The following is a 16,900-nucleotide window of genomic DNA, read 5'->3' as shown; positions in this document are numbered from 1 at the left end:
CTTCTTTCCGGCAGGACAGAAGTAGTAAAGATTCTGGGAAGCATAAAGGAGGGGGTTTAAATCTCTATGTGAACAAAAGCTGGTGCACTAATGCAAGCATCACAGGGGGTCACTGCTCAAGGGATTTGGAAAGTATGACTATTAGATGCAGACCCATATATCTGCCACGGGAGTTTAGTGTGGTTATCATCATTGCAGTATACATTCCACCTGATGCTAATGCTGCCATAGCTTTGAGCTCTCTGTATAACATTGTTGAAAACCAGCAGAAAAAGCATCCTGATGCTGTGCTCATTATAGGAGGAGACTTTAATCATACTAATTTAAAAAACAGTGCTCCCTAAACTCTACCAGCATGTCAGGTGCCCCACTAGAGGAGCCAATACATTGGATAAAGTGTATACCAACATCAAGGATGCCTCTTACAAGGTGATACAGTTACCACACTTCTGTGGTCAGTCAGGACCATTTATCACTGTTTCTGGCACCAGCATATATTCCAATTTGGGAGGCGGGTGTTGCCTGTAATAAAGACTGTAAAATCCTGGCCTGATGATGCCTCTAAACTACTTCAAGATTGTTTTGAGACAACAAATTGGGATGTTTTCTACCACCCAGATCTGGAGGAGTATACCACTGCTGTTCTGAGTTATATCACCCACTGCACAGACACTCTTACTGATCCGGATTTACTCCAACCATAAACCCTGGATGACAAGGGAGGTTCAGCGACTTTTGCATGACAGGAATATTGCTTTCAGATCTGGTGATGAGGCAAAGTATAGTGCGGCGAGAGCCAGTCTCAAGAGAGGCATTCGACAAGCCAAGATGAGTTATAAGAGAAAATTGAAGATTATTTTAATAATAACAACATGAGGCAGGTGTGGCAGGGAATTCAACAAATTACCAACCATAAACCAAACAATGACATTTCTGTGGCTGGGGATTCTTGCATGGCGGAGCTAAATCCTTTTTTGCCCGGGCTTTGAAACAGGTCTATCAGAAGGAGATGACACACAGCCACCAGGTGATACAGCTCACACCTCACTGTGGAGGAACATGAGGTGAGGCAAGATTTGAGGCCTGTGAATCCAAGGAAGGCTGCTGGACTAGATGGTATTCCCGGTCGGGTGTTAAAGGAATGCGCTAACCAACTGGCTGGTGTTTTTACTGGGATCTTTAATCGATCTTTATCCCAGTCCACCATTCCATCTTGTTTGAAAGCTTCCACCATTGTTCCACTACCAAAGAGATTTCCTGCTGACAATCTTCAGGATTATAGACCAGTGGCACTCACCCCCATCATCATGAAGTGTTTTGAAAACTGGTCCATAGGCATATTAGTTCTTGCCTTTCCAGATACATTTGATAAACATCAGTTCGCGATATCGGACTAATAGATCTACGGAGGACGCATTGCCATTAGCCTCCACACAGCTTTGACGATCTGGAACAGCAGGGGAATTATGTGCGAATGCTCTTTGCGGACTTTAGTTCCGCTAATACAATCTCGCCACAAAGACTGGTGACAAAACTTGTGGATCTTGGACTCTCACATTCAATCTGTTTGTGGATTAGGGACTTCTTTGTCTGGACGCTCCCAGAGGGTTAGACTGGGAAATCGGGTTTCCCAGTTCTTACTCTAAATATGGGAACGCCACAGGGCTGTGTGTTGAGCCCTTTACTGTTCACCCTTTATACATATGATTGTACTCCTGTCTATCATAGTAACACCATTATCAAATTTGCTGATGACAACTCGATGGTGGGGCTCATTTCTGGTGAGGATGTGTCTGCTCTATCGGAATGAAGTGGACCGACTGCTCTCATGGTGCAGGGAAAATAACCTGGTTCTTAACACTAACAAGACAAAGGAGCTCATAGTGGACTATAGAAGGAATAGCTCAGAAATTCAGCCCTTGACTATAAATGGAGATCAAGTGGAGCGGGTGGCTAGTTTTAAATTCCTGGCTGCTATGATTAAAGAGGATTTGACCTGGGTAGTACAGACTACCGAGGTGGTTAAGAAAGCCCAGCAAAGACTGTACTTTCTGAGACTTTTAAGGAAGCAACAACTAGATGGAAAACTTCTGGTGTCCTTTTACCGCTGTGCTATAGAGAGGGTCCTAACCTACTGCATCTGTGTATGGTTCTCCAGTTGCACGGTGGCGTAATAGGAAGGCGCCTCCAAAGGGTGATCAATACTGCACAAAGGATTATCGGCTGCCCTCTCCCCTCCTTGGAAGAAATCTATAATGCCCGAAGTCTAAATAAAGCCCAAAATATTCTAAGGGACCCGTCTCATCCAGCACACTCTCTTTTTAAACTGCTACCATCTGGCAGACGATACAGGGCCCTCAGAACTAGGACAAAGAGGCTTAGAGACAGCTTCTACTCTAGAGCTGTGGCTATGCTAAACTCCGCTGCTTCATATTGATGTATTTGGGGCTATGTAGGGATGGGTGGAGGATGATGATGTATGAGTCTGAAATTGCATGAGTCTGAAATTGTATGAGTCTGAAATTGTGTGCATCGAGGAATGCTGCTGTAAATTTCGTTGTGCGTGCACAATGACAATAAAATGCTTATGCTTATGCATATGTAAATTCTTGAATATGACTGGTGTCTATCTGAATAAAAGGTATAATCTCTCATGTTTGGATTTTTAACACGCCACGAATCCACTAAATTCAGTAACGTCATACATGAAAACACATTTTTAGTAAGTTTGTCTCTTTTAGTGTTTTTTGATCTGTCCTTATTTGAATTGATGATTGCCTTCATATCTCCTATTATGATTACTTCTGAATACCCATTGTAGTCGGCCACCAAGGCCCTTAGCCTTTCCTTGTAGTACTTGATACAGGGCAGCCACACAACAGCTCCATTTCCCATCAGAACAATAGAATCTGTACCCACTGATTTCCTGGGCAACTCCTAAACAGTTACACCCTTCCAAGCCTGGGAAACCAGTGGAATTAGTGTAACTCCGCTTAGGACAAATCAGTAATCTAATTTGTAATTATTAGTAGTTTAAGCTATTAGCTACCTCACAAAAGTGTTGGTGATTTTTCTTGTGATTTCCATTAAAAGGTAACTCATGCTGGATAGCTCACATTGCTAAAAACATTAACATCCAATAATCATTTAATCGTTTAATACCAACCTAACCATTCACTGGGGATGAGGACCGGTAGCATAGGTCTCACCAGTTCTTGGAAGCTAAAGCAAGGTTGGTACTTGGATAGAAGATCACCAAGGAAGACTTTGTCGAAGAAGGCAATAGCAAACCACCCTGCTTAATCACTTGCATTGAAAAACCATAGAATTGCCATATGTTGGTTGAGACTTGACAGCACTTTATACGCAAAATTCACCTCCAAGAGCCACCTTCAATTTAAACCTTTGATCTAGCTTGAAAACTGAAGTATGACTACAACTGTGCCTTAATAGTACTGCTCTAATCACCAAAAGAAAACTTTTCAAAAAGAGATTTCAAAGGTTCTTGATTCTGTCATTGTACTATTACTGATAATTCCATTTAGCAGTCTCTAAAATGGATTGAACAGCTAGCTATTTTATTTTCAGGGCAACTTTGACTTACTCAGTGTCATAAAACCCACAATAATGAAAGCATTAAAATACATTTCTTAAAAACCAAGTAAGAAGGTGACATACTTTTCTATACCAAAACAATCTCACATAAGGAAATTATGCCAGTTGTGTCTTATAGGTATTTTTTTCTTATTCTGACTTTTAAAATGTTATTTGATGACTGTGGGTAGTTGAAAACAAAGAAGTAAGTACAATTCAAGTTTGATGTAGCATCTAGGAAGCTTTCATTAACGTTTTAACTCAGCATCAGCTCAAATAACTGAAATATTTTGTTTAAATTATAGTTTGACATCATCAGTTAGGAAACTTTACCTCTTTGCAAGAATAATAAACCTTTGTCATGCTGAATCCCTCACGTGAGCCTGAGAGAATCTGATATCCTGCAAGAAGCTCCAGAAAGCTGTGAAGTGTGAAACTCTTTCCTGACATTTGTTCCTTCAGTTCTTATACTTCAGACCCATTTAGTAATGCTTAATGCAATACACAGGAGAGTCTTGATTCAGTACAACTCTGCTCAAACAAGATTATTCTTAACACTTGGCCAGCGAACAGTTATGGGTTTTTGTTTTTTAAAGGTGTCAAAAAATCTTGGGGGTGAAGTCTGGCAAGGGAAATGGTTTGACTTTTTTCCCTAAGCTGCTCTGCATTGCTAAAGAGGTTTTAGTCAGCTACACCACACCTGCCAAGGATTTTTTCTGGGCTGTGCAAAGGTATCTGTAGTAGATTGTGTTGCTTTTTTCCTGGCTGTGTGCTTTATTATGTGAGGTATATTCTGCCACCCTTTCAATGGAAAAGCAGTTGGGCTTGGACTTGAATGGTCAAATGTCTATCAGGAAACAGATCTAGCAACCTTCCATCGCAGTAGCCCTCCACTCAGCTACAAAGTCACTTAAGAACATAAGAACATAAGAACATAAGAACAAGCCAGCTGGATCAGACCAAAGTCCATATAGTCCAGCTCTCTGCTACTCGCAGTGGCCCACCAGGTGCCTTGGGGAGCTCACATGTAGGATGTGAACGCAATGGCCTTCTGCGGCTGTTGCTCCCGATCACCTGGTCTGTTAAGGCATTTGCAATCTCAGATCAAAGAGGATCAAGATTGGTAGCCATAAATCGACTTCTCCTCCATAAATCTGTCCAAGCCCCTTTTAAAGCTATCCAGGTTAGTGGCCATCACCACCTCCTGTGGCAGCATATTCCAAACACTTGACCTTGATTTGCATTTTTTAAAATAAAAAACATGAAAAAAGAATAACTACATAACATAAAAGACTTAAGAGCTATCTAACACAGTGCATATATAACAGAGATCTAAAGAGGTATAATAATCCTACCTCAACTATCTCCAAATTGGCATCAGGAACTCAAGAGTTTATTTTCTAACAAGTCTGCTCTCAAGTTACATAACTTGATTTGAATGCTTGTTCTGTTATTGCTCTTTCTCCCTTAAAACTGATTCCAACCCTCAGGGGCAAACTAAATATTCACTTTTTAAAGAGTTAGGTTCAAATTCCTGGGTCCATCTTGAATTCCCCACAATCACAAAACAACTGCAAGGGAATGGCCATTGAAAAATAAAATATATATTTTTGGGGGCTCACAACACTGCCATCCCCTTCCAGTGCTGGAGGGAAAGTATTTCCCCATTTTTGCTGCTCCACATGATCACACAGAGCAGCAAAAATGGGAAAAGAACTCCCTCACCACTGTTTCAGAACAGAAAATGGCTCGGGACAGGAGCGAGGAGCCCTTCCTTCCCTGTTGCATAATTAAAATCCCAAACAGGCTGCGCTTTATTTTTAATAGTCATTCCCCCACAATTGCTGTGTGGTTGAAGGGAACCCAAGAGGAGTCCAGTGAACTCAGACCAAACTCCTTAGCCGGCAGCCTTCTGGGGACAGCAGGAGGAACTGAAAGGCTCCGTCCTCGGCAACTTTGTCCTTAATGCCTGGCTGGTAGGTTAATTAAGGGCTGGTGATAGTGTTACTCTGAGGTTGTGACATTTCATACCTCAAGGCATAGTGGTTTGGTTTTTGATCAACCTGTCAGCCTTATGGAACCATTAAGGCTTTTGACAGTTATCTGTAAATTCATAGTAATTTCTAGGTAGGTAGCTCTAAAGCAACATCTGTGTGATCAAGGTTGTTCTGACTATCTCCTTACTATTATCTGTCCCTTTTTAAAATAATGATTATTCCTAGGTTTTTCTTCTTCCTAGTTCAGATGAGTTGTTATGTCTCACAACTTTCATCATATGAATAGGACAGCATCTGACTTCGCTTGTACAAGCCACAGGGAAGTCTCTCCGCTCTTCCCCCTGCAACAGACCACATGGTTATGCTGCAATAAGGGCTATGAATAGGGGATATCCAGATTATATCTAAGATAAAACAGGCTGGTTCTAAGTTTAATCAAAAGTGGGATTTATGGCTGGCCTAGATGTCAGGCAAGCAAACACAGGGTCAAAATATTTGCTGAGGAAATAAGAACTGCCCTCCAGTTTTCTTCTGAAGCTTTCCATACCTGCAGCAGCACACAGAAAGAAATGCAGGGTTGGGAACCTCATTATTTTTCTTACTGTAAGCAAAATAGCCTTTAGAAAAAAGCTGCAGGAATCACAGCTACAGCAAAGTCATCAGTGAAGGAGATACTCTTTGACAGACTACATTGCATATTCTTCACTGCAATTAAACTCAGTTTTGCAGAGCAGTTGAAAAAAGGATGTCTACACATGTTCATATGCAAAAAGCCCATGCACCTCAGCTTCACTCTCACACACCGTGAGCCTTAACAGCAAATGTGTTTTGAAATCACCCTTGCCCCAACACAATATCCAATAGCAGGTTGGAATGTTCCACTTTACATTTATCTAAATACTTTTCAAAAGCATCTGATAAAGACATTTAGTGTTTCTTATTTACTTTTCTCAGTTTATAAGGAGAATTCAGTGAACCTCAGTTAAACAAATCAAGAATCTTGCTGAAACTGGGAAAGCTCACTGATTTTTTATAACTGTTAAACATTAACAATTAGCTCTCTGCCCCAGTCATTGTGGATTTTGGCTGTTCATTGTACCTATTTTTAAAGAGGTCAAATAGCTCAAGCCATGATTGAATGGCTGCTTGTTTCTAAGTAACTAGTCCTAAGGGCACTCTCCTGAGAGTAAGCCCTAATGAATAAGGTGGGACTTACTTCTAAGTAGACTTGCTTAGAATTGCTCCCTACTTTTCTGAAGTCCTGATACATCTCTACTAACACAACTAGTCCAACAGTTCAGTGAAACTCAAGGATAAGAATGGGCACATTTCCTATAAGTCGAAGTGAACAATAAGTAATGTTCCTAATAATAACACTAATGGAGTAGCAGGTGTTATGTAAGCCTGAAAATACTCATAACACTCTTTATTCACAATTTTTGACCATGTTAAAATCACAGGACACAAAATCAGTAAATCAGAAAATATTGGGGCAATACAGAGCATACAATAACCACCACAGCCAAACTCAAAAATAGTTTGCATAGTATATTCCATTAATTCTTAATGATTAACGTCCACATTTTGTTACTTGGTGAATAATAGGGTTCCATAACAAAGATATAGTTTCACTTTTGATAATAAGATGGCTCAAAACTACTCACTAATGAATGATGTCTCTCCCAGATATCCTCTACGTTTCAGGGTTACTTCTAGAACCTTGGAGTCTTCATCTATTATGTAGTATTCCCTTTCCAGAGAAATCCAAGCCCAGTTCAAACGGAATGGCTGGCTCTTCAACTTGTTCCCTCCTGAAATTCGTTGAAATAAACATGAATATGATCATATCAAACATGTAACCTTAAAGAGGAGAAAGAATTATTTAAACTTGAAATGTAAATTCATTAGGAAATTTAACAGGTTGAATACTACAAAATCATAAATGGTTCTCTCTTTTCCTGCAGCCTGCCAAGCCCCCCACAAAAGCCTTGCGATTGGAATAGAGAACTACAGGTAGAGGGAAACTGACACTAGCCATCCCACACGACTGAAGCAAGGACTCACAAAAATGCAACTGGGCAACTTCCACTGATTGCCCATTCTTCTGGAAGTTCTCTGCAGCCTATTCCAAAAGGTTCCAAAACCACTAGGGAAAGCTTTTCAGGGGTCACAAGAAACCAAAACGGGACTATAGAAATGATCACTGAAAGTATCATATACCAACACCCCCCCCCCCGAATTATGATTTCTGTACTTATTGCTGTACTTATCAACTGCAGCAAGAGTCACTTATATCCAATTGGAAAAAGGAAAGTTTTCCTATTCAAGAAAATTGGGAGGAGTATTTTAGAATAACTACACTGACTAATTTCATCAACAGAAGACTAGAACATGAATTTACAGAGAAGTGGGAGTCATGTTTTAAGTATTATACAATGGAAAGACTGACTTAGGCATTTACATAGGCATTTATGATGTTACAGTTTATGTATCTAAAAACACTGCATATATTTATATATCATTTTAATATCTTGATCAGAAAAGGGACTTCTTATAATTGTGTAATATTTTTCTATGTATATAAAATTATATGTATCTGTCTACTAGTTTTGAATATAACAGAAATATAACAGAATGTAATTTTTAGAAAATATAACAGCATGCCAAACCAGCACCTGTGAGTTCCAATCTGATCTCTGCCACAAAGCTCAGAGAGGCCTAGTCACAGTTTCTAACGTACCTTACAGGGTTCTTGTAAGAATAAAATGGAGGAGGAAGAAACACATATGGCATCATAAACTCCTTAGAGAAGGGGGGGGGGGTGAGAATGTGATAGATAAATAGAAGGTGGGGACAGAGGCATTACTTTTAAAAAGTAAACCAAAATGTTATAGTATTGTCAGTCCTCTACTAGGGATGGGAGATCCCCCACCCCGAGCTGGGCTATCCTGGTGCCATTTAGAGCAGCTGTGGGGAAAAATATAATAAATAAATGGCTGTCGGCATGACATCATGTTTGGGAAAACCTAGAAGTGATGTTATACTTCTTTCAAAATTGTCTGAAGCTCCATGGTAAAACCATAGAGTTTTCAGCAATTCCTGGAATACGCCCTACTCATCCCATCCCCTCCCTAGTTTCCCACTGGTTGCCAGGCTGAACCTGAAATAATGTTTGAGGCAGAAACTGGATTTATCATCTGCACTCAGACAAACTACACTCAGACAAACTACTTAAATTAGAAGTATCATGTAAATATTAATCCTATTTTATAGTTCTTTTGAGTCAGAGAAAATACCAAAGAGCAACATTTGCATTTTTAATAAAAGGAGAAAAATACTCTGTATTTAACATATACTGTTAAATATATGTTGCCTTGTATTATCATATGCTGTTATCTTGATGAAATTGCCAGTAGAAAAACATTCAGATAAGCACAGATGACAGCTGTCTCTTATTAAATAAAGCTCTTTACTTGACTATTATAGTTAATAAGACATGTGATTCTCACATTGTGGAACCACAAGGCCGATCAGCACAATATGTGCTTCACAAAGATGACAGCTGACACAAGCTTCTCATGACAATTTGTCAGTATTTCCCCCTCTTTCAAGAAGAAAAACAAAATGTGAGAAAGCCAACTTGAGCTTCAGAGAAAGCAAACACAAGTGCACTCATTTTTCAAGAATGTCTTTTATCCCACTAGTTTTATTTTGTTTGTTGAAATTATTGGAACATCGAGGTAGGAAACAGTGTGTGCCCTATCACTTGCTTAGTAAAGGAAACTAAAACCTAGAGATACTTCCTGACAGATGGTTGGACAAGTCTGACTTGGAAACCTCTAATAAGGGATAGTCCACCTTTCTTCAGGCAATTTAGATCCGTTGTACATGTAATATATGGCAAAATAGACCGCCTTACCCAATATGTCCCGCTTCGATCCCGTTCAGCAGAGGCGAATCTGCTGGTGGTTCCCCGTCCCTCTATGATGCGACTGGCTACCACCAGGGCCAGGGCTTTTACGGCCCTGGCCCCTGCCTGGTGGAACGCTCTTTCTCCAGCTGTTAGGGCCCTTTGGGACGTTGGGGAGTTCTGCAGGGCCTGTAAAACAGCTGTTCCACTGGGCTTTTGGGGGGGGCTGACCGCTGAATTACCGCCCCTTCTTGATGCCCTCTGTACCATCTGCTTCTTTGACAACTTGCCAGTCCCTTCCCAGGGTTAGGACTGGACACCATCCACTAAATTGTGGGTGGGCTGTATTGCTGCTACTGATTGTATTAGTTTTATGTATTTTAATGATATTCTTCAATGTTTTATTTTTGTTATTTTCCGATCTGTACACCACTCTGAGCCCTTTGGGGGTGAGCGGTTTATTAAGTCGAATGAATGAATGAATGAATGAATGAATGAATGAATGAATGAATGAATGAATGAATGAATGAATGAATGAATGAATGAATGAAATAACATCTGACAAATGGTCAGCTATATGCACCCTATTCAAAACATTTATGACAGAAATTTTTTTATATTTTTAGAACAGTAGAAAAAAATCTTGTATTTCTAACACTCAACAATGTCTTTAAGGTGATATTTGGTTACTACTGATAGACTGATAAGTCTTCCTTCAGATATCTAGGTTTGTTCCTTTCAATTTTCAAAGTAAAATGTATGTGACAATATTTCACGTTTAGTGCATTTATTTCAGTGTAGTTTGGACTACTGTGTAAATGACATTTTCCACCACGTTCTGTCATACTTCCTGTTACATGAGAAACTCTGATCACCGCCATCAAAACAAATCACCCGAAATGATAATCATGCAGTTAATACTTCAATCTCCTACTCAGATGTTTCCTTATTACTTCAAAACCAACATAAAGTCTAGATAAAATACAACCTATTTCTTACACAGGATGAAAGACTCCACCATGGCTCTCCCAAGTAGACAGAATCTGATTATACTAGAAATTCCAAGCTAATTCACTCTTTGAAAGACAGAATATTTGGCTTTGGTTACAAGACCTATATTAATGGCTATAATTAACTATAAAATTCCATTTAGGGTTAAGCCCTCTGAGTGTGTGGAGATTAAAAGGTACAGAAAAAAGAAAAATTTTGATGACAGAAATCTGACTGTCCCACTGTCTTTAATATTAAAGTTCTGCAGCTCTGTTAAGGAGCCATATTTAAATTTTCAAAGAGAGTTCTGGATTTTAACTGGTGAAATATTAACCAGTGAGAAGCCCTGTCATATTCATGTCCAAGACCTGATACTGTTGTTTAAGATTACACCATATGTACTATTATACATACCTATTTATACAACAGAATATTTTCACAGATGTCAGAGGTCTCTCAAACTTATAATACTTCACATGATTTTAAAACAATTTACATTTGCAGTCACTGAGATATTGGTGTGTGCACTAAAATTTTATTAGGTATTTTTCAGATACAGGTAGATCAGTCCTGAAAATTTTCTCTATTTCTGAAAAAAAAAAATCAAACCCCCATACTGCTATGAGTTTTTTCTGTGCTTTTTTCCAGGATGGGGGTGGGGGTGGGGAGGATGGGATATCCTGAAGATTTTTGACTCTGTTATATTCTAGGGGAATCTTTCCAGGGCTGTGTGGGAGTTCTTTTTTAAAGTGGAGCCACCAAATTTGATGCAAAACTGGTGACTCTTCTTACAAGACCCCCCCCCCCTCAGTTTGGTACAGATTGAGTCATGGGGTCCAGTTTTATTGGTCTGCAAATGGAGAAAAATGAGAGCCAAGCTTGGACTCTTGTAAGAAGAGTCATCAGTGACTCTGTTATAAATCTGGAGCCCTGGAAATATTCCCAATAGGATTCCATAGAAGCTTTCAAGCTTCCCTTAACTCCATTATTTTCAACGGAGGGAAAACTGACTTTTTTTCTTCCATGGGTATGCCTGTGAAGAACCACAGGTCAGTGCCTCCCACACCAACAACTAATACAAGCCCAACAGAACCAAACCACAATCCAGGAATCTCACAGAACCACAAGCCAATGCGGCCAAATCTAACAGAACGAATGTCAAACCAGAGAATCACAGCACAAAAACAACTTTGCTGACTCAGACAAACAAGCGGGGAACCTGGTTCTCCTGATTAGAGTGCACCTGCTGTTAACCACTACGCCACTGGTGCTCTCCCTCAACAAGGAAAGATAACCAATCTTATCAAAGACAAAGACCACATGTAAAAAGCAGCATTCCTGGCTCAGGCTTCCAAAGAGTGAGTTCACAGTTCTACTTCTAACACAGTTGCCAGAGTACATTCCCTTTGCACTTGAGCCAAGCCATAAAACTATGAAGAAGAGTAATTGCTTATTTCGATAGTAGCAAATTAGGTGACTATAAATTCTGATGTAATGTTAAACAGCAAAGTATTGTCAAAGACTATGTGTAACAGACTTCTCTCTGTGATACATCTCTGAAGATGCCCGCCACAGATGCAGAAGAAGAAGAAGAAGAAGAAGAGGAAGAAGTGGAGGAGGAGCAGAAGAAGAAGAAGAAAAAGAAGAGTTGGATTTATATCCTTTCTTTCTCTCCTGTAGGAGACTCAAAGGGGCTTACAATCTCCTTTCCCTTCCCACCTCACAACAAACACCCTGTGAGATAGGTGAGGCTGAGAGAGCTCAGAAGAACTGTGACTAGCCCAAGGTCACCCAGCTGGCGTGTGTGGGAGTGCACAGGCTAATCTGAATTCTCCAGATAAGCCTCCACAACTCAAGCGGCAGAGCTGGGAATCAAACCTGGTTCCTCCAGATCAGAGTGCACCTGCTCTTAGCCACTATGCCACTGCTACTCCAGATCTTGATCTTAGGAACAAGATCTACCAGACCACAGCCACACAGCCCGGAAAACCCACCACAACCAGTTAAACAGCAAAGTTCAAGGTATCATGCTGTTAGAAGATTTTAAGCTTGCACAGTGAACTAATGTTTATTGTGTTCAAGGCCAAGAAGTTCACTGAAAAATATGGCTCCTAAAATGTGTGGTATGAGATAACGAAGCAAATATTTCCCATTCTCTACTTATGAATATTCTACTTTATTTTTAAGCCTTAAATCTTAGGGTAGCATTTGGTACATTTTTTTAAAAAAAGAACATTCAAAGGACAGTTTATTTTTAAAATATTTTATTGTGTACCAAAGCGTATTAAAATACAATATATTTTCTGATAAACAAAACTATTTTATTTATATCTTATTGTTAATATCTGTTTCTATTTGCCGCATATACTTCCTCATCTTCAAATCTCTTTCTCCATCACTTTTTAGTGATCTCTATAAATATATAAGAGTCTAGATTAGACTACTAGAATGAGATCTACACAGGGCTGCTCTTGAATAGTGTCTAGAAGCTACAATCAGTGGCGTAGTGCCAACAGGATGGGGACCATGATGTCCTGGACGTGTGTCTGTGCAGGGGTGTGGCAGGGGCATGGCATTCCAGGGTGTGGCGGGGTGAGCGTGGCAGGGGTGTGGGCCACACATGTGCCCTGGGCGCAGTTCCCCCTTGCACCATCTCTGGCAACAACTGATGCAGAATGTGACCAGATTGCCTTCTGAGGTGGGTCACAGGCAGCCAAAAAACCCAGCCCATTGCATTTTCTGGGGATTGCATTTTCCAACCTTGGGTGCTTGCCTCGATCGCTGCCCCTGCTGGCTCACCCAGCTGATGCCTGTCACTGGCTCATTGTTTTGCCTGTTCTCCTGTCCTTTGTGGACTTCCATTTCCCGCGGCGGCAGCAGCTTCCTCGCCGAAATGGAGCAAGCTGTTTTGAGCACAATGAGGAACCCTCAACCAATGGGGGTGCACAGGACAGTCCCACACTCTCATTGGCTGAGGATTCGTGACATAAGCAAATTATACAGAGTAAGATCTGTCCAATTTAAATATTCACAAATGATGAAAGCACTTGTCATTGTATTCATGACATCTATCTGATTATATATCCACAAGTTCATGTCTCGAGTCTGCTTATCTATTATATGAAAATACTGACCTATTAACACACACACAGTGCCATAAGACTATGCTTTAGATCTTAGAAAAACATAACTTCCTTTTACAGTTGCCAGCACAGTGTATCAAATGAAATGAATACAGGATGTAAAAATAAATCCGTTATAAGAATAGACAGCTATTCATAAATCTCTAAAGATCCTGCCAGTATTCTGAACGTGTTCCAAACACTGTGACAGAAATATATGTTTCTCCACATGCCAAGGAATCATTTACTAGTATTCCCTTCAGTGAAAGAACAGTGAAAGAACAGACAAAAAGGACAGGGTTTTTTGGTTTCCCTTTGACTTTTACAGCGTAATTGGCAGTCGTTGGTGACACTGACTCACAGTTCAGTACTAATTGTTATTCTGGCAAAAGCTGTTGGCATAATAACAACAATTCTAGTTTTGTTTCTTTCCTGGTTCACATTTGAACATGGGCTGCTACGACCAAGACCTTGTTAATTAACCAGATTGCTAATTTCCAGATGAAAATGCATGATGTTCTACTTGAAAAGTTTATAATCTTTTTAATCCTATTTACCATTTATATATATAATTTCCCCTAAACACTCAAAGTATTTAACAAACATTATCTCAAAAATAGAAAGGAATCTCGTGGCACCTATGGTCAAATTCCCACTGAAAAATTAATCTAGATACAACCAAGTTTCAAAAGAATCGGCACCTTTTCATCCAGGTTCCATCATCCTCACTGCAGCATGTTTCTAGTGAAGACGTCTAGGCCTGCCCCTTGTGAGGAGGTGCCTGCTGTCAGGGGTGCAATTGTTAAACTAGCAACACCAACATTTCAGAGTATCTCCAGGAGACCCTCCTGATGATACCTCCCAGGTTTGGTGAAGTTTGGTTCATGAAGGCCAAAGTTATGGACCCTCAAGTGGGTAGCTGCCATCTCCTATTAGCTCCCATTGGAAACAATGGGGGATGGGGGCACCCCCTTTGGGAGTCCATAGCTTTGGACCCCCTGAACCAAACTTCACAAAACCTGGGTGATATCAGTAGGGGACTCTGCTGATGATACGACCCAGGATTGGTGAAGTTTGGTTCATGGGGGACAAAGTTATGGACTGTCAAATGGGTAGCTGCCATCTCCTATTAGCTCCCATTGGAGTGTTTTTTTCAAAAAAGGTGAATATACAAGCAAGTCCAGGAAAATCCTGTGATTAGCAGGGGGGAGCACTAGAAACTGGACTGATCTGTGTTCTGCGGTTCGGTAGTGGAGAGTTCACAAGGAAACCTGGATATTTCAGGTGACTATCCCAGAATTAATCACCAGTGGAAATCGCCCTATGTCACTGTGACTGACTAACAAATATACTACTGACTGCTATTTAGTCTCTGACAATTGTGTTTTAACTTTTCTGTCAGCCTTTCAAGGGGTTGTACATTCTACCTGCCTTGGGAAATATATTCAGTCAACTGTTAGGTTGTTATATAATTTGATGGTTTCCATTTTTTGCTTGTTGTTCCCAGCACACCAACAGTATAACCTGATACAAGACTTTGTGAAATCAGGAAAGCATTCTGGAAAGAATGCTGATAAGATCACAGCTAAACAACTTCTCCCTTTCTCGTTCCCTTTTTAACATTCAGTCTGATTAAGAGTTGTAGAGAACTAAAAAGCTTACATGCTGTGTTACATTCTTTGGGTTAATAAAAAATAAATACCACTGTTTGGGGCAGCTTCTTTTTAAATATATTCTGTCTATTACATTTTTGTTATGCCTTTCCTCAAAGGAGCTTGGGGTGCTATGTGTTGTATTCCTGTTCTCCATTTTATCCTCACCCCAACTCTTAAAGGTAAATTAAGCTAACAGAGCGGTTAGGTCACCCAGCAAGTTTCAGATTTGAACCTTAGTTTCACAGTCACAGAAAACACCCTAATTTCTATACCATATTGGCTAAATTCAAGTGCTCAGAACTTGGCTATTTACTGTTGGTTTAAGATCCCTATTCATAAGTTATCCCCTTTTCCTCTTGCTGCTACTACTCAGCTGCAAGGCAGAAAGATGTGAAAAACTTTCAAGGACAAGTATGCTTACACATACACATTTTTTTTGGAAATAGAAACACAATTTACTGCTAAAATAGATGGACCTCCATAAAGGCTTCACAGAATCAGCAAATTTCTATGAGAAGTATAAAATTGTCTTCTTCCCTGTGGATGGATTGGATTCAACATACTAATATTTCCTTCTTGTTCATCCTTGATTACACAGCAGAAATTTGTAAGGATGGGTGGAATGATTTTCTAACTGATTAGCTGATGAATAATGCATTACATTTTGACTTAACTGCAACGGAAACAACATCCTGCAAGAACAACAAAGCTCTGTTGTTGGCTCAGTGTCAAGGCCAGCCTACATGCTAATATATTCTAAAGGAACAAGTTCCAGCCAGTCTCTTTTACTACTGGAAAAGGTTAGTAACCTTTTGCTAAACTGCAGGGACATCCTTCCTATATAATTAATTACTCCTTACTATTCCCTTAATGGCTCTGGGCACTATTACATACTTATAAAAGTTAACTTTGTATTTTAAAAAAGAGAAATAACTTTTAAAAATAATTATTGATTATCTTCAGTTCTTTAGTCAAACAACTTCTTAACAACTTTTGGCGATGGTCACACTTAAACCAAAACAACCGGACACATAGAACAAAAGCAGCTGGGTAATAAAAATAATTTTTAGTTTACACTGGAAGCAGGGATCAAACTATGCAAGGAAGTTTTGATGAACTTATATTTCGATGACTCAAATAAACACAGGGTGAAAGAATCTGGCCTACACTGAAACAGAGTTATCACATTTGGCACGTAAGAAGAGCCAGATTATATGGGGTTGTCAACAATATGCATTGTTCACAAGGCACTCCCATGCAGAAGTGTAGCAAGGGGGGAAAGCACCCGGTGCACTGATGCGACTTCCGCCCCGCCGCTCCCTGGAACGCCCCCGCCACACCCCAGGCCCCCACCACGCCCCTGGGGTGCCCTCACCACACCCCAACAGGGGTGCGTGCCTGGTGCATCATGTACACTCCCCCCCTCGGGTCCCCTTGGAGCTACACCTCTGCTCCCATGGTCATTACTACTACTCCCACTGCAGATTCTCTGAATAATGCCTGGTACAGTTCCTGGGGTCTGAATCTCAGGAGCTATATGTCAAGGGATACAGCTGCACTGCAAAGGGAAGATGTAAAAGCACCATTCTCAAATCAGTGTATGTGCAGCACTTCACCACCTAACCTCATGAC

General features: G+C 40.3%; 1 protein-coding gene across 1 annotated transcript in view; it reads right to left on the bottom strand.

Annotated features, from left to right (window-relative positions):
• FREM3 (FRAS1 related extracellular matrix 3) overlaps positions 1-16,900 on the bottom strand; it is a 102,210-nt gene that overhangs the window by 61,690 nt on the left and 23,620 nt on the right. The window contains exon 3 of the mRNA XM_048509018.1: positions 7,256-7,402. Within this exon, the coding sequence (XP_048364975.1) occupies positions 7,256-7,402 (147 nt within the window). The remainder of the gene's footprint in view (positions 1-7,255; positions 7,403-16,900) is intronic.

This window comes from Sphaerodactylus townsendi, linkage group LG10, assembly GCF_021028975.2.
Source record: "Sphaerodactylus townsendi isolate TG3544 linkage group LG10, MPM_Stown_v2.3, whole genome shotgun sequence".
NCBI lineage: Eukaryota > Metazoa > Chordata > Lepidosauria > Squamata > Sphaerodactylidae > Sphaerodactylus > Sphaerodactylus townsendi.
This window is presented reverse-complemented; position numbering and strand designations above follow the sequence as displayed.